The sequence below is a fragment of the Elephas maximus genome, chromosome 15, assembly GCF_024166365.1.
Source record: "Elephas maximus indicus isolate mEleMax1 chromosome 15, mEleMax1 primary haplotype, whole genome shotgun sequence".
In the NCBI taxonomy this organism is placed as follows: Eukaryota; Metazoa; Chordata; class Mammalia; order Proboscidea; family Elephantidae; genus Elephas; species Elephas maximus.
In genome coordinates, this window is record NC_064833.1 from 20,449,680 (window position 1) to 20,468,666 (window position 18,987).

Genomic DNA, 18,987 nt, shown 5'->3' on the forward strand with positions numbered 1-18,987 from the left:
TTGAAAGCATAACGGAGTCTTGTGACTCTTAGCTACAGTAAAGTCTTGCTTCTTAATGCAGTTTCAGTTGGTTTTCCTGCCTAAAATGTGCTACCACCTACCTTCATTCTATTAAAATATTGCCCAAAGTCTTCCATGAAACTCTCTGATTTCTGCTAATTTTTCTTGAGCTTTGACTTCCCCAAATGTCTATAAAATACATTTCCTCTCAAATACTAGCTCTTGATCATCTGCTTCATCATAGAATAAAAGTCTAAATTCACTGAACTAACATGTACCATGAAGCTGGCATGGTCTTGGTAAAAATCTCTGAAAGTAAGAGAATTAACATAGATGACAAACCTTATAAAACAAAGGCAACAGGTTATCTTGAGCATGCTGGGATTGGTGACGATCTTCATTGTCTTGGAGCCATGTTTGAGAAAAGTAAGTTCTTCCTGCATTGCGGATTGTAAAATCTTCAAAGAGAAAAAAAAATAGAAGCACGCTTACGGTATTACATTCAGAAAAAAAAAAAGAAAAGAAACATTCAGAGAGGAAGAAAAATGGGGGAAAGAAAGAAAAAGGAAAAAGTGAACCAAGTTCATTAACTACAATTATTATTATTATTTTTTATCTCTCCTACATCATTTCAAATTGTTTTTGAACCCTCGTACTGCTTTTTACATTTTAGAGCTTTGCTGCCATTATGGCAACCACTAACCACATGTACCTATGAAGTACTTGAAATGTGGCTAATCAGAACTGAGGTATGCTCTAGTGTAAAATATACACTGGGTCTCAAAGACTTAGTATGATAAAAGAACACAAAATATCTCCTTAATATTTTTATATTGATTATAGATGAAATTGATACAATTTTAGACAGATTAGGTTAAATAAAATTTAATACTGAATTTACTAACACCTGTGTATTTTTACATGTTTTTAATGTGGCTATGAAAAAAATGGAAAATTACTTATGTGTCTCATTATTAATATCAATATTTTTATTGAACCTCATAGCTTCAGAGGTATTTTCAACTCATTTGAGTTGAGTGAAAATCCTCGATGTGGTTCCTGGAATTATTAATATTGTCCTCACCTTACCAGGCAGAATAGAACCCTCAAAAATTTAAACACCCACATACAAATTAAGTTATTGCCCACCTCACAAAGATTCTTCTACCAATGATCCTCTCAAAGGAATGATTTCCTATTTGCTCACATGGATACACTCATAATCCAAACCCGTTGTAATTCTGACTCATGGTGACCCTATGTTTTACAGAGTAGAGCTGCTGCATAGGGTTTTCTTGGCTGTAATCTTTACAGAAGCAGATTGCCAGGCCTTTCTTTGTGGTGTTACTGGGTGGCTTCCAACTGCCAACTTTTAGGTTAATAGTCAAGAGCAAACCATTTGCGTCACCCAGGGACCTTTTTTACCTTCATCATAGCACTCTATTAATATTCTCATGGATATGCAAGTCTTTGACCATATTTGATCATATCTCGTCCTATGTTCTACTTGGCACAAGGTTTATAATTAAGGACTTCCTTTTTTTTTTTTTAAATGTTTCCAGAACTTACTAATTTTCCACAATATCTATAAATTGCCATACACTAGTAACATTGGTAGGGGAAGAATGAAAATCCTGCATTTCTCCAGGCTTTCTCCATCTTCTTCAGCTGACAAACATATGATGGAACAAAGCCTGATTGTGATGTGAACGTGCTAGTAGAAACTGATTGTGGACACTATGGCTCACACATTCAAGTTGTTCTGTAACTGTAATGTATACACAACAGATTAAATTGAAATATAGGCTTTAGTTTCTGAGTTAAAATTATTCCATCATCATTCCTTGCTTGAAAAAGAGCCACAGGTCTTTTTCTTTTTTTGTGTTTTGGCTATTTCTAAGTGCCTTTGCAGGGCAGCAATGTAGGCAGGATTTTCTAATTTGTCTTCTTAAATCCCAACCATGAACAAAAAGCAATTTGAGAGAAAAAGATTTGCTTATATATAACTAGAGAATATCAGGGCAATAATAGATCATTCTCATCATCTATCTTCAAGGAGAGCTTCCTAGATTAATAATATCTTCCCTACTTTCATTTTTCTTAAATCTGGCTATTGTGAGTCTATCTTATCACATACAATCCCCTGCCAGCCAGGTTGTATCAGCCAGTATGACCGTTTTCATGCTTTACAGCTAGGAGAAAGTGTATGGCCAAAAAGCTCAATGGCATTGGCTATATTGTGGTTTTCGTGCTTTTGGTCATTGTGATTTTTATATACTTTTGTGGTGGTAAGGTTTATTTTTTATTGACTTTATATTTTTGGGGAAGAAACATCAAGACATAGCTATTTTTTTTCCTTACCTCACAGTTCAGACTCTCTGCAGCATCTTGTCTTCCATTAAAGTGGGCTATATCCTTGAGTGTTTTTAATGCTTTATCCAATTGTCCAGATACAATCAGCCAGCGGGCTGACTCTGAAGACTTCCTGTTCAAACACGGGCAGAGGTATTAAGATGAGATAGGGAGGCATAGCCACAATTCATCAGAATTCCAAGAGATTCCAATTCCTCTCAGTAGTTGTGTGTATTCCTCTAGGGATCTGAGAGTGGCGATTGTGGAATGAATTCAGCGTCATTTTCCCCTTCAAAACTTAATAATGTATTAATATTTTATTTTCTATGCATTCGATCCTCAACCAACATTTCTGCTTTTCCGAGAGGAAAAAAAAAAGTCCTTTATGAAAATAAACTATTTCCTCTATTCCTTTTACATTTCAGACAACAAATATCTTTCATATATTAAAGGTTCCACATCTTGTCCTCCATAAAATATATATTTTTTTTTCTAAGAAAGATCCAGTTTATCTGAACTAACATCATTTCTCATTCACAGCTACATTTCTTTTCTGTGATAATCTTACCTGCTTTTAATTAGCCCTCTGGCAGTAATAGGGGTGTGTGTGTGTGTTTGTGTGTGTGTATGTGTGTTTGTGTGTGTGTGTGTATACAAATGTAGGGAAACCAGCACTTACTGCTGTCTTTAAACATTTTTGTTTGAGGTAATTGTAGATTTACATGAAGTTGTGAAAATGAAGGCAGATAAATATCATACATACTTAACAAATTTCCTAATGGTAACATTTCTCGTTAACTATAGTAAAATAGCACAACCAGGAGTCTGGCATTGATGCAATCCACTGGTATCATTCAGACTTCATGGTTTTGCATGAACTCATTTTTGTGTGTGTGTGTGTGTGTGTACACAGGTGTACATGTTTAGTTCTACACAGTTTTATCATTGGTGACTACCACAACACTCAGGACACAGAGCAGTCCCATCACAAGGGTCCGTTGTGTTACTGTTTTTCACCACACAAACATGTCCCTCCTTCCTCAAAAACCCATAGCAGCCACTAATCTATACAACTGAAGTCATGCTGTATGTAATCTTTTGAGACTGGCTTTTTTCACTCAGCATAATTCCCCTGAGAACCATCAAAATTATTGTGTGTATCAATGCTTCATTTCTTTTTATTGCTTAATAGCATTCAATTGTGAGGATGTACCAGAATTTCGTTAACCACTCACTCACTGAAGGACATGTGGCTATATTCAAGTTGTTGATGATAACAAATAAAATGACTATAAACATTTGTGAAAAATTTCTTGTGTGAATGTAAGTTTTCAGTTCTCTCAGATAAATGTCCAAGATTGCTGCTTCTGGACCATATGGTAAATGCATGTTTAGTTTTTATAAGAAACTGTTAAGCTGTTTTCTACAATTGCTGTACCATTTTATAGTCCCACCAGCAATATGGGTGAGATCTTAATGCTTCTAAATTAATTAAAGTTATGAATTCAATTTTTATTCAGTTAATTTCTTGAAGTTTTAAGAATTTGTCACTGAGTCCTTTATTTGCCTTTACAACAACCTTTTAAAAATTTTGGTAATGACAAAAATCAGTTTGATTCCTCTACAACAACAAGGAGAGCATCGAAGAAAAAATCACCAAATCCATTTACAATAGCCCCCAAGAAATAAAATACTTAGGACTAAATCTAACCAGAGATGTAAAAGACCTATACAAAGAAAATTACAAGACACTACTGCAAGAAATCAAGAGACCTACATAAGTGGAAAAATCCACCTCGTGCATGGATAGGAAGACTCGACGTTGGGGCAAATGTCTATTCTATCCAAAGCTATATACAAATACAATGCAATCCTGATCCAAATTCCAATGGCATTTTTTAATGAGATGGAGAAACAAATCACCATCTTCATATGAAAAGGGAAGAGGCCCCACATAAGTAAAGCAGTACTGAAAAAGAAGGACAAAGTGGGAGGCCTCACACTACCTGATTTTAGAATCTAGTAAGCTGCTATGGTAGCCAGAACACTGGTACAACGACAGATACATAGACCAATGGAACAGAACTGAGAATCCAGACATAAATTTATCTCCCTAAGAGCAGCTGATATTTGACAAAGGCCCAAAGTCTATTAAATGGGGAAAAGACTGTCTTTTTAACAACTAGTGCTGGCATGACTGGATATCCATCTGCAAAAAAATGAAACAAGACCCATACCTACACCATGCACAAAAACTAACTCAAAATGGGTCAAAGACCTAAATATAAAACCTAAAATGATAAAGGTCATGGAAGAAAAAATACAGAAAATGCTAAGAGCCCTAATACATGGCATAAACAGTACAGAAAACATTACTAACAATGCACAAACGCCAGAAGAGTAACTAGATAACTGGCAGCTCCTAAAAATCAGACTTGTGCTCATCCAAAGACACTGCCGAAAGAGTAAAAAAAAAAAAAATGCTACAGACCGGGAAAAAAATCTTTGGCTATGGAAAATCCAATCAGTGTCTCATCTCTACAATCTACAAGATACTGCAAAACCTCAACAACAAAAAGACAAATAACCCAATTAAAAAATGGGCAAAGAATATGAACAGGTGCTTCACCAAAGAAGACATTCAGGTGGCTAATAATAGATAAATGAAGAAATGCTCATGATCATTAGCCATTAGAGAAATGCAAGTCAAAACTACAATGAGATACCATCTCACCCCAGCAAGGCTGGCGTTAATTCAAAAAACACAAAATAATGAATGTTGGAGGGGTTGTGGAGAGACTGGAACACTTATACACTGCTGGTGGAAATGTAAAATGGTACATCCACTTTGGAAATTGATTTGGTGCTTCCTTAAAAAGCTAGAAACAGAAGTATACCATCCAGCAATCCCACTCCTTGGAATATATCCTAGAGAAATAAGCACCTTCACAGGAATAGACATGTGCACACCCACGTTCATTGCAGAATTGTTTGTTGTTGTTGTTGTTGTTGTTAGATGCCGTGGAGTCGGTTCCAACTCATAGCAACCCCATGCACAACAGAATAAAACACTGCCCGGTCCCAAGCCATCCTTACTATCGTTGTTATGCATGAGCACATTGTTGCAGTCACTGTGTCAATCCACCTCGTTGAGGGTCTTCCTCTTTTCCAGTGACCCTGTACTCTGCCAAACATGATGCCCTTCTCCAGGGACTGATCCCTCCTGACGACATGTCCAAAGTATGTAAGATGCAGACTCACCAACCTTGCCTCTTAGGAGCATTCTGGCCACACTTCTTCCAAGACAGATTTGTTCATTCTTTTGGCAGTCCATGGTATATTCAATATTCTTCGCCAACACCACGATCCAAAGGCATCAATTCTTCTTCCATTTTCCTTATTCATTGCTCAGCTTTCACGAGCATGTGATGCGATTGGAAATACCATGGCTTGGGTCAAGTGCACCTTAGCCTTCAAGGTGATATCTTTACTCTTCAACACTTTGAAGAGGTCCTTTGCGGCAGATTTACCCAATGCAATGCGTCTTTTGATTTCTTGACTGCTGCTTCCAGGGTTGTTGATTGTGGATCCAAGTAAAATGAAATCCTTGACAACTTCAATCTTTTCTCCATTTATCATGATGTTGCTCATTGGTCCAGTTGTGAAGATTTTTGTTTTCTTTATGTTGAGGTGCAATCCATACTGAAGGCTGTGGTCTTTGATCTTCATTAGTAAGTGCCTGAAGTCCTCTTCGCTTTCAGCAAGCAAGGTTGTGTCATCTGCATAATGCAGGTTGTTAATGAGTCTTCTTCCAATCCTGATACCCCGTTCTTCTTCATATAGTCCAGCTTCTCGGATTATTTGCTCAGCATACAGATTGAATAGGTATGGTGATAGAATACAACCCTGATGCACACCTTTCCTTACTTTAAGCCTATCAGTATCCCCTTGTTCTGTCAGGACAACTGCCTCTTGATCTACGTAAAGGTTCCTCATGAGCACAGTTAAGTGTTCTGGAATTCCCAGTCTTCCCAGCGTTATCTATGATTTTTATGTTTCACACAGTCGAATGCCTTTGCATAGTCAATAAATCACAGGTAAACATCCTTCTGCTATTTTCTGCTTTCAGCCAGGATCCATCTGACATCAGCAATGATATCGCTGGTTCCACGTCCTCTTCTGAAACTGGCCTGAATTTCTGGCAGTTCCCTGTTGATATACTGCTGCAGCCATTTTTGAATGATCTTCAGCAGAATTTTGCTTGCGTGTGATATTAATGATATTGTTCTATAATTTCCACATTTGATTAGATCACCTTTCTTGGGACTAGGCATAAATATGGATCTCTTCCAGTCAGTTGGCCAGGAAGCTGTCTTCCATATTTCTTGGCATAGACGAGTAAGCACCTCCAGTGCTGCATCTGTTTGTTGAAACATCTCAATTGGTATTCCATCAATTCCTAGAGTCTCGTTTTGCACCAATGCCTTCAGAGTAGCTTGGACTTCTTCCTTCAGTATCATCAGTTCCTGATCATATGCCACTTCTTGAAATGGTTGAACATTGACTAATTCTTTTTGGCATAATGACTCTGTGTATTCCTTCCATCTTCTTTTGATGCTTCCTGCGTCGTTTAATGTTTTCCCCATAGAATCCTTCAGTATCGCAACTCTGGGCTTGAATTTCTTCTTCAGTTCTTTCAGCTTGAGAAGTGCCGAGCGTGTTCTTCCCTTTGGTTTTCCATCTCCAGTTCTTTGCACATATCATTATAATACTTTACTTTGTCTTCTCAAGCCACTCTTTGAAATCTTCTGTTCAGTTCTTTTACTTCACCAATTCTTCCTTTTGCTTTAGCTGCTCAATGTTCGAAAGTAAGTTTCAGAGTCTCCTCTGAAACTGGTCTTTGCTTTCTTTCCTGTCTTTTCAATGACCTCTTGCTTTCTTCATGGATGATGCCCTTGATGTCATTCTACAACTCGTCTGGTCTTTGGTCACTAGTGTTCAATGCGTCAAATCTATTCTTGAGATGGTCTCTAAATTCAGGTGGATATACTCAAGGTCATATTTTGGCTCTCATGGACTTGCTCTGGTTTTCTTCAGTTTCAGGTTGAACTTGCATATGAGCAATTGATGGTCTGTTCCACAGTCAGCCCCTGGCCTTGTTCTGACTGATTATTTTCAGCTTTTCCATCATCTTTTTCCGCAGATGTAGTCAATTGATTTCTGTATGTTCCATCTGGTGAGGTCCATGTGTATAGTCACTGTTTACGTTGGTGAAAGAAGGTATTTGCAATGAAGAAGTCGTTGGTCTTGCAAAATTCTATCATTCGATCTCTGGCATTGTTTGTATCACCAACGCCATGCTTTCCAACTACTGATCCTTCTTCTTTGTTTCCAACTTTTGAATTCCAATTGCCAGTAATTATCCATGCATCTTGATTGCACGTTCAATCAATTTCAGACTGCAGCCACTGATAAAAATCTTCTATTTCTTCATCTTTGGCCCTAGTAGTTGGTGCATAAATTTGAATAATAGTGTATTAACTGGTCTTCTTCGTAGGCATATGGCTATTATCCTATCACTGACAGCATTGTACTTCAGGATAGATCTTGAAACGTTCTTTTTGACTATGAAAGCAACACCATTCCTCTTCAAGTTGTCATTCCCAGTATAGTAGACTATATGATTGTCTGATTCAAAATGGCCAATACCAGTCCATTTCAGCTCACTAATGCCTAGGATATCGATGTTTATGCATTCCATTTCATTTTTGATGATTTCCAGTTTTCCTAGATTCATACTTTGTACATTCCAGGTTCTGATAATTAATGGATGTTTGCAGCTGTCACACCACATCAGCAAATGAAGGTCCCGAAAGCTTTACTGCAACGACGTCATTAAGATCAACTCTACTTTGAGGAGGCAGCTCTTCCCCAGTCATCTTTTGAGTGCCTTCCAACCTGGGGGGCTCATCTCCCAGCACTATGTCAGACAATGTTCCGCTGCTATTCATAAGGTTTTCACTGGCTAACCCTTTTCAGAAGTAGACAGCCAGGTCCTTCTTCCTAGTCCGTCTTAGTCTGGAAGCTCAGCTGAAACCTGTCTTGCATGGGTGACCCTGTTGGTATCTGAATACCGGTGGCATAGCTTCCAGCATGACAGCAAAACGCAAGCCCCCACAGTATAGCAAACTGACAGGCAAGTGAGGGGCAGCATTGTTTACAGTAGCAAAAAGCTGGAAACAACCAAGGTGCCCACCAACAGATGAATGGATAAACAAATTGTGGTATATTCACACAATGGAATACTACCAAATGATAAAGAACAATAATGAATCCGTGAAACATCTCATGACATGGCGGAATTTGGAAGGCATTATGCTGAGTAAAATTAGTCAGTTGCAAAAGGACAAACATTGCATGTGACCACTACTATAAGAACTCAAGAAAAGGTTTATGATGACTGCCCTGACAGGGACCACAACAGAGAATCCGTGATGGAGCCGGAAAGCAGTGGGATGCAGACCTTAAATTCTCGAAAAAAGACAAGACTTAATGTTCTGATTGAGACTAGAAGGACCCCAGAGGTCATGGTCCCCAGACATTCTGTTAGCCCAAGACTAGAACCATTCTCAAAGCCAGCTCTTCAGACAGGGATTGGGCTGGACTATTAGATAGAAAATACTACTGGTGAGGAGTGTGCTTCTTGGCTCAAGTAGACATATGAGACTATGTGGGCAGCTCCTGTCTGGAAGGGAGATAAGAAGGCGGGGGTGGGGGGTGGTACAGAAGCTGGCTGAATGGACATGGGAATACAGAGTGGGGAGGAGTGTGCTGTCTCATTAGAGGCAGAGCAACTAGGGGTATATAGCAATGTGTATAAAATTTTTTGTATGAAAGATTTACTTGATTTGTAAACTTTCACTTAAAGCACAATACAAATTAAAAAAGATTTAAACACAGAAGAAAATATTCTTTGATGGTTATGAAGGTAGTGAGGGAGGGAGAGGCATATTCACTAATTAGATACTAGAGAAAAAATTATTTTAGATGAAGGGAAGGACAACACACAATACAGGGGAAGTCAGCACAACTGGGCTAATACAAAAGCTAAGAAGTTTCCTGAATACAACCAAATACTTCGAGGGACAGAGTAGCAGGGGCAGCAGTCTGGGGACCAGGGTTTCAGGGGAAATCTAGGTCAATTGGTATAACAAAGTGTATAAAGAAAACGTTCTGCATCCCTCTTTGGTAAGTGGCGTCTGCGGTCTTAAAAGCTAGCAAGTGGCCATCTAAGATGTATCAATTGGTCTCAATCCACTTGGAGCAAAGGAGAATGAAGAACACCAAAGACACAAGATAATATGAGCCCAAGAGACGGAAAGGCCCACATAAACCAGAGATTCCATCAGTCTGAGACTGGAAGAACTAGATGGTGCCCAGCTACCACCAATGATTGCCCTGACAGGGAACACAACAGAGAATCCTTGATGGAGCAGGAGAAAAGTGGGATGCAGACCTCAAATTTCAGCAAGACCAGACTTAATGGTTTGACTGAGACTGGAGGGACCCCAGAGATTATGGCCCCCGGACTCTCTGTTAGCCCAAAACTAAAACCATTCTCGAAGCCAACTGCTCAGACAAAGGTTAGACATAAAGTGATTCTGGTGAGGAGTGTGCTTCTTAGCTCAAGTAAACACATGAGACTATGTGGGCAGCTCCTGTCTGGAGGTGAGATGAAAAGGCAGAAGGGGATAGGAGCTGGATGAATGGACATGGGAAATACAGGGTGGAGAGAAGAAGTGTGCTGTCACATTGTAGGGAGAGCAACTAGGCTCATCTAACAATGTGTGTATAAGTTTTTCTATGAGAAACTGACTTGAATTGTAATCTTTCATTTAAAGCACAATGAAAAAAAAATTCAGCAAGGAAATGAACAACAGCAGTTCATATTTATGGAAACATTTGGTTACCATGATTCATCAGGAGCACAAACAAACAAAAAAGCCGATTTACATACCACAGGAACAGGAAGAAGAGTAAATAGGGCACAGAGATGGACAACTGCAGTGTGTGCCAGTCTCGGAAGACATAAGCCAGTCCACCCAGTAACACCTGGCCAGTGCTAAAGGAGAGAGCCCAGACTGTCATGACTATGGGTCTGGAGCTGGTTGGAATCCATTCTACAACTTAAAAGGAAAAGCAAGTTTCAATAGGCTGTCTTATAAAGGATGTGTTAAAAACTTTGACACAACTAGATGAAGGTAACTGAAACAAACTTACGAAGTGCGAGGGAACTTAAGTTCATTGCAGCCAGCGACAGTGCCGTAAAGAATCTTAACGTACAATAAACTGAGAAGGTCGGGGCAGAGACTGAACAGATGCCCAGCAGTCCAACGAGGAACGAAGAAGTTAACAAAACAGGCTTTCGGCCTAATCTAGGAGAAAACCAATAAAATAAATAAAGGTAAGTAAGTAAGTAAACAAATCATTTACATACAGTTTATAAATGTGCATCTTTTTGACTATTCCTACCTTGGTAGATGTCTGCTGCCTTTACTTTTTATACGTATATCTGTCATGGCATTTAATAATATTTGAGAATATACTAATAAATGTTATTTTTTCCTTAAAGGAATGCAAGTGTCATGTGGTCATGAGAGTTTTTTTTTTTTTGGTATTTTTTATGATCTCATATCTAGCTGTCAGACACTTAATGAGCATTTAATGATATTTATTAAAATGAGCTGTTTTAAAACCAAATCTTTAGTCTTAAGAAGTTCCTCATTTTTGTTGCTGGCTTTACTGTATCTACCCTATGGAACAGTTCTATTCCTTCTTATAGGGTCACTATAAGTTGGAATCAAATTGATGGCAGTGGGTTTGGTTCTTGATTTAGTTTACTATATCTAGGAGCCCTGGTGGCACAGCGGTTAAATGCTTGGCTGCTAATGGAAAGGTTGGTGATTCGAGCCCACAAGCAGCTCCACAGGAGAAAGATATGGCAATTTCAGGCCTTGGAAGCCCTATGGAGGCAGTTCTACCCTGCCCTGTGGGGTCTCTATGAGTTAGAATTGACTCGCCCACAACAGGTTTACTATATTTGCCCACTGGCAACTAAAACCTCTTTTTTTTTTTTTAACTATATTCCAGAGTCAAGTCTTCCTTCTTCTATTTCTTCAGATTGTTTTTTATTTCCCTTAATTCTTCCTTCCTTTAATACAATCTTATACTAGACATTTGTGACATTTTACTGTCTTCTCCTCTTATCTACAATTCTGTTACAAGTTTTCTATTTGCCCCGTTTTTTTGCGCATTTCTCCAGTTCTTCCTCTTACTGTTGAAAGATGATGTCAATATCACAGTTGAACTCTGCTGTCTCTAGGACATTATCCAAATTCCTTAATGTGAAATTAAAACTCCTGAAAACAATGTTTTATTTTTATGGCATTGTCATGGATTGAATTGTGTCTCCCCCAAAATATGTGTCAGCTTGGTTAGGCCATGATTCCCAGTATTGTGTGGTTGTCATCCCTTTTGTGATTGTAAATTTATGTTGAGAGGATTAGGGTGGGATTGTAACAACACCCTTACTCAGGCCATCTCCCTGACCAAGGTAAAGGAAGTTTCCCTGGGGTATCTCTTGAGAGATAAAAGGTAAAGGAAGCAAGCAGAGAGTTTGGGAAGTCATACCACCAAGAAAGCAGCACCAGGAGCAGAGCATGTCCTTAGGATCCGGGATCCCTGTGCCTGAGAAGCTCCTTGACCAGGGGAAGATTGAGGACAAGGACCTTCCTCCAGAGCTGACAAAGTGAGAAAGCCTTCCCCTGGAGTCGACACCCTGAATTTGGACTTGTAACCTACTAGACTGTGAGAGAATAAATTTCTTTTTGTTAAAGCCTTCCACTTGTGGTATTTCTGTTATAGCGGTACCAGATGACTAAGACAGTCATTTTGCTTCACCTACATTAGTCAGTTCATGTGTTCTCCATTTTAATTTCAGTCTAAATCAAACCAAACCAAACCACTTTCTACTGAGCCGAATCTGACTCATGGCAAGCCCATGTGTGCAGAGTAGAACTGTGTTCCATATGGCTTTCAAGGTTGTGACCTTTGGGAAACAGAATGCCTGGGCTTTCTTCCTGGTGCCTCTGGGTGGGCTTGATCCACCAACCTTTTGATTAGTATTCAAACGCTAAACTGCATATGCCATCCAGGGACACAATTTCAGTCTAGATGTCTCTAAGCATCCATGGATATTTATAGTTCTCCTGGAATTATAAAATTGTTGTTGTTGTTGGGTGCAGTCTAATTGGTTCCAATTCATAGTGACCCTATGTACAACAGAATGAAACACCAACTGGTCCTGGGCATCTTCACAATTGTCACTATGTTTGAGCCCATTTTTCGCAGCGACTGTGTCTATTCATCTCTTTGAGAGTCTTCCTCTTTTTTTGCTGATCCTCTACTTTACCAAGCATGATGTCTTTCTCCAGGACATGTCCTCCTGATAACATGTCCAAATCACATAAGACAAAGTCTCCTGTTCCTTGCTCCTGAGGAGCATTCTGGCCGTACTTCTTTCAAGACAGATTCATTTGTTCTTCTGGAAGTCCATTGTATATTCGATATTATTCGCCAACACTGTAATTGAAAGGCATCAATTCTTCTTCAATCTTCTTTATTCATTGTCCGGATTTCACATGCAAATTAGGAAACTGAAAATACCACGTCTTGGGTCAGGCACACCTTACTCCTCAATGTGACATCTGTACTTCTTAACACTTTAAAGGGATCTTTTGCAGCAGGTTTGCCCAGTGCAATATGTCATTTGATTTCTTGACTGATGCTTCCATGGGTGTTGATTGTGGATCCAAGTAAAATGAAATCCTTGACAACTTCAATCTTTATTTCTCATGATGTTGCTTATTGCTCCAGTTGTAAGGTTTTTTTTTTTTTTTTGTTTATGTTGAGGTGTAATCAATACTGAAGGCTGTAGGCTTTGATCTTCATCATTAAATGCTTAAGTCCTCTTCATTTTCAGCAAGCAAGGTTATCTGTATATCGCTGGTTGATAATGAGTCTTCCTCCAATCCTGATGCCACTTTTTTCTTTATATAGTCCAGCTTCTCAGGTCTTTTGCTCAGCATACAGATTGAATAAGTATAATGAGATGATACAAACCTGAAGCACATCTTTCCTGATTTTAAACCATGCAGTATACCCTTGTTCTGTTTGAACGACTGCCGCTTGGTCTCTGTACTGGTTCTGCATGAGCACAATTACGTGTTCTGGAATTGTCATTCTTCAAAGTGTTATTCTTAATTTGTTATCATTTACACAGTCAAATGCCTTTGTATAGTAAGGTAAACATCTTTCTGGTACTCTCTGCTTTTGGCCATGACTCATCTGGCATCAGCAATGATATCCCTTATTCCACATCTTCTCTGAATCCGGCTTGAATTTCTGGCAGTTTCTTGTCCATTTAGTACTGCAACTGCTTTTGAATGACCTTCAGCAAAATTTTACTTGCTTGTGATATAAATGATATTGTTTGATAATTTCCACATTCTGTTGGATCACCTTTCTTTGGAATGGGCACAAATATGGATCTCTTCCAGTCGGCTGGCTGGGTAGTGGCCTTCCAAATTTCTTGGCATAGATGAATGAGTGCTTCCAACATTGCATCCATTTGTTGAAACATTTCAGTTGGTATTTGGTCAGTTCCTGAAGCCTTGTTTTTCACCAATGCCTTCAGTGCAGCTCAGACTTCTTCCTTCAGTACCGCTTGTTCTTGATCATATGCTACCTCCCGAAATGGTTGAACATCAACCAGATCTTTTTGGTACAATCACTCTGTGTGTTCCTTCCATCTTCTTTTGATGCTTCCTGTGTCATTCAATATTTTGCCCATAGAATCCTTCAGTATTGCAAATCAAGGCTTCAATATTTTCTTCACTTTATGAGGAATTCCAAACTTGTTCTTCCCTTTTGGTTTTCTAACTCCAGGTCTTTGCACATTTCATTATAATACTTCATTTTGTCTTCTTGAGCCATTCTTTGGAATCTGTTCAGCAATTTTACTTCATCATGTCTTCCATCCACTTTAGCTACTCTACATTCAAAAGCAAGTGTCAGAGTCTCTTCTGACGCCTATTTTGGTCTTTTCTTTCTTTCTTGTCTTTTTAATGACCTTTTGCTTTCTTCATTTATGATGCCATCACACAAGTCATCTGGTCTTCAGTCATTAATGCTTAATGCATCAAATCTATTCTTGAGATAGTCTTTAAATTCAGGTGGGATATACTCAATGTCATACTTTGGCTCTCATGGACTTGCTTCAATTTTCTTCAGCTTCAACTTGAACTTACGTATGAGCATTTGATGGCCTGTTCCATAGTTGTCCCCTGGTCTTGTCCTGATTGATGATATTGAGCTTCTCCATCTCTTTCCAAAGATGTAGTCGATTTGATTCCTGGGTGTTCCATTCAGTGAGGTCCAGGTGAATAGTCACTGCTTATGTTGTTGAAAAAAGGTATTTTCAATGAATAAGTTTTCGGTCTTGCAGAATTCTATCATGTGATCTCCAGCATTGTTTCTATCACCAAGACCATATTTTCCAACTACTGATCTATCTTCTTTGTTCCCAACTTTAGCATTCCAATCATCAGTAATTATCAACGGAACTACTACTCTCTAAATTTAACTTCTTGAATTATTAGTTAACACTGAAGGCTAACCTTAAGCCTGCTTTACTTAGGGATACTGTAATAAGCAGTGTTCGTGCTATGTCCATATTCCCTTTGTACTCTTCCTTCCTGTACTTGCCAAGGGCTTCTTACTGCAAAATAGTTCACAGTATAAGGATTTTCTCTGGCTGCAGGAATATGTTTGGCCAGTGCAAAGGACAGGTTAGAAGTTGTAGAAATCTAGTAACTCTGGGAGCAGCCAATAATGACAGATAAATGATGTACTTCATTAAGTCAATTCTAACTCATGACATCCCCATATTTATAGAGTGGAACTGATTCGTAGGATTGTAAAGCTGTGACCTTTTGGAAGCAGATCACCTGTCTTCCAATGCACCTCAGGTGGGTTCAAACGACAAAACTTTTGGCTAGTAAATGAGTGCTTAACCATTTATGCCACCCAGGGACTCCCAAATTTCTTTACTACTTAGATAGGACAAGTCAGAAGAGAATATAACAAAGTCCCCCAGCAGCCTGAACATTGTTGCTTTTCAATGAGGCTGCTTCTGCTTCTTCCTCTGTCTTTGACTTCAATTTTTTCTCTATAGAGAATTTACCTATTATGTCTTAAATAATTTATCAATCAAAATATGAAACATACCTGTCGGCAATGAAACCACTTATGGGAGATCCAACTACATATCCAAACGCAAAAATGCTCTGTGCCAATGATTTGAGTGCCCATGAATCACAAACTAAATCCCACTGAAAAGAGAGAATTGGATTGATTAAAAGTTACAGACATTAAAAATAGAAACATAAACTGTAAAAGCAGCCAATAAAAGTTCAGAAAGGGAATTCCCTAAGACAGCTGCTTGACTAAAAATGTAAACCGTACTAGGTACTTTTGATGTAGTCATGACCAATATACTCTCCCTTTCATAAGGAGCTGAGAAACTACAGAGCAAGACGTTTATGGAACAAATACTTCTTGGGCGATGGGTGCTGGAAAAATGTATGAAGTGCTAAGGCAATATATTAATGGAATAATAACTTTCTTGAAGGGATGGGGCTATTTTTTGTTAGAAATATAATTATTGTGAAAACTGATGGCTGTTTAAAATGAAAATAGAAAAAAAATTCTGAGTGATGGTGAGCGTACAATGTATAATCTTTTAGAAAGGAAGGATGCGATTCTGCTGAATTCCATTGCAAAATTTCAAGATTAAATAGAATGAGTTTGGAGACAAATGAACAATGAAAACAATGGAATTAAATGAAAAAAGTTTTTCTGGTTATGTATGCTGTACCTTGTTAGAAATAATACATGACGATCTCAGGTCTATCACTTACCTTCAGATTGCCCCTGAGGCCCATTTCCTTATTCATAAAATAAGAAATATGTGGTAATACAAAGGGCTGATACAGAAATTACTAAAATTTACCATTTTGAGATCCTAATATATGCCTTAAGAGGTCTTTATAACGTATTTCATTTCATAATTTCATCAATCAGAGTAGTTAACTGGTTGAATTCTCATTTTAGGGTTAGAACCATGGTTTTAGAGAAGGTAAGGTAGGTGCTTATAGATTACTTGCAAGTATTTTCAAAAAATGGCTCAAACACTGATCACAGTACCTGGGTAGTTGTTGTTCAGCAAATGCTATTGCTCTTCTCTTTACCTCCATAATTAAAGTTTCTTGCAATCTGGGTGATATGTCCTAAACGTAAATGCATCTCCAGCAAATTTAATATAGAGTCTTGTACATAAAACATGACTGGTTACAATTGTTCACATTATGTCATACCTGAGTTACAACAGTAGAGGTAAAAACACTTCGGTCATAGGTCCAACCATCCAGGCATGGTTCTGTCTCCAGCTCAGTGGTGTTTGGGGCTGATTCATTGGGGTTTAAGAGTTGCCATTGGGTTTGACGAAATCGATGGCATTGCTCTTGTTTCTGGTTTGGGCCCATTGGGATGGAGATCTTCAGGAGATCTTTATCTGTTAAGTTCATAGTGATCTTAGTTTTAGATGTGGTGTTGTCAAGGAGCTGGGTGTAGCAACGGTGAGCAGGGATAGCCGCAGAAAAGTTCTGCACTAAGTTGTGAGAGATTATCAAGGAACTTAATAATATGCTCAAAATGCTGATCATAATTTGGAATCTTCCAAAATTTCCGACATGTTGTAGAAGTTCTGAGAAGGCCATGGTGCAGGGCTGGGAGCAGCAGCGTGAGGAATGACCGTTTTCTGACAATTATATGACAGTGATGAATATTTGAAATTAATTTACCATTCAAAGAATTTTTTAACTTGTAGTTCTAAAAGAAAAACTGGAAACATTTTGTTCTATACAGTAACCAAATAGACATTCACTTTTAATTTTCATGAGAAAAAGACAAGAATTGACTTTCTGTTTCAATAAGGTTGCATCAGATCCACAGTTATTCAAAAAATATTAATTAGATTGTAGAAATTTAAATATAGATGTCACTGTAGATGTAGAAGTATTGAAGAAAGGAAAAGATTACCAAAGCAGATGTGAGAGAAAAGGAAATGTCAGGGAGTTTTTAAAAAGCAAGAAAATCACGCATTTATTTTAGGATGATGAGATCAGAAAATAATAACCTATATTTAGAAACATTTGTGGGGCAAGGGTAAGAAGAAGCAGTGCATATAGTACTGAGATGCCAGGAGCCGACTTCTACCAGCTCACAAGAAGCAATTGTGAGCATCTCTTCCAAGTCCACGGTTAGACATATTTTGTGGCTGTGGTGGGATTATTTACACTACAGACAATGGCAAATGCTACACATCAGTTTTTATTTTTGGGTATCAAATTCAGAAGTGTTTCCAAGAATACCATTGTTAGTGCCCATACCTACATACAATAAAGATCGCTGATGATGCAAATGGTTAAGAGCTCACCTGCTAACTGAAAGGTTAGCAGTTCAAACTCACCCAGTGGCTCCATGAAAGAAAGACCTGGTGATCTGTAATCTTTACAGAAGCAGATAGCCAGTCCTTTCTTTTGTAGCTCCATTAAGTGAATTCAAATCAACACAATCGTTAATGTTCTGAATTAAATGACAATGACAACAAAACATTTCAACTCAGAATTCTATAAACAGCTAAATTAACTGTCAGAAAAGAAAGCAAAAAATGTTTTCCCCATAAATTTGATAATTTGAATGAAATGGACACATTCTTTAAAAGAGTCAAGCCATCAAAGGTCACTCAAGAGGAAATATATAGCTTGAATAGCCTGAATTAGCAGTTAAAACCATCCTATAATTAATACAAAACAACACAAAACAGCTCCAGGCCAAATGCCTTTACTGATGAATTATACAAAATATTTAAGAGAACAAAACTAATACTCACCCAGCACAAACTCTCTTGGGAAACAGAGGAGGAAGCAGTACTTTGAAAATCATTTCTGAGACTAGCATTTCCATGGCACTCAAATCAGTCAATGACATTATAAGAAAAGAAAATGATATACCGATATACCTCTTGAAATAAATGCAAAGATTCTTAAATAAAATTTAACAAATTACAACCAGCAGTATGTAATGACGACCAAATAGGCACTAACCCAGGAATGCAAGGTTGCTTCAAAATATGACAATAAATCATTATAATCTCCCCTATCAATATATTGGACTCCCTGGGTGGTGCAAATGATTAACGAGTTCAGCTGCTAACTAAGACTGGAGTTTAAAGTCCACACAGAGACAACGCAAAAGAAAGCCCTAGCTATCTACTTGCAAAACATCAGCCACTGAAAACCCTGTGAAGCACAGTTCGCCTCTGACACACATGGGATCACCATGAGTCAGAATCACCATGAGTCAGTTTGGTTTTTGGTTATCAATGAACTAAAAATAAAATCCTATGATTTTATATATATATATAATACTTATATATAAATTTGACAAAATTCA

The 18,987-nt window shown here is 38.2% G+C and overlaps 1 protein-coding gene across 1 annotated transcript; it reads right to left on the reverse strand.

Moving 5' to 3' along the window:
* Positions 1–215: 215 nt before the first annotated feature.
* On the reverse strand, positions 216–17,249 carry LOC126059089 (steroid transmembrane transporter SLC22A24-like). The gene is made up of 6 exons (XM_049854620.1): positions 16,848–17,249; positions 15,700–15,803; positions 10,633–10,787; positions 10,370–10,538; positions 2,362–2,485; positions 216–458 (listed from the first exon to the last, which is right to left on the reverse strand). The coding sequence occupies exons 1-6, from the start codon at positions 17,247–17,249 to the stop codon at positions 216–218; spliced, it is 1,197 nt and encodes a 398-aa protein (XP_049710577.1).
* Between the last annotated feature and the right edge of the window lie 1,738 nt (positions 17,250–18,987).

Excerpts from the sequence above, each read along its gene's own strand:
- LOC126059089 (XM_049854620.1), bottom strand. The coding sequence starts at position 17,249 with ATGGCCTTCTCAGAACTTCTACAACATGTCGGAAATTTTGGAAGATTC. Across the intron at positions 15,804-16,847 it reads CCTCTACTGTTGTAACTCAG|TGGGATTTAGTTTGTGATTC; the intron begins GTATGACATAAT and ends CTCTCTTTTCAG. Across the intron at positions 10,539-10,632 it reads CTTAAGTTCCCTCGCACTTC|TTGTAGAATGGATTCCAACC; the intron begins GTAAGTTTGTTT and ends TTTCCTTTTAAG.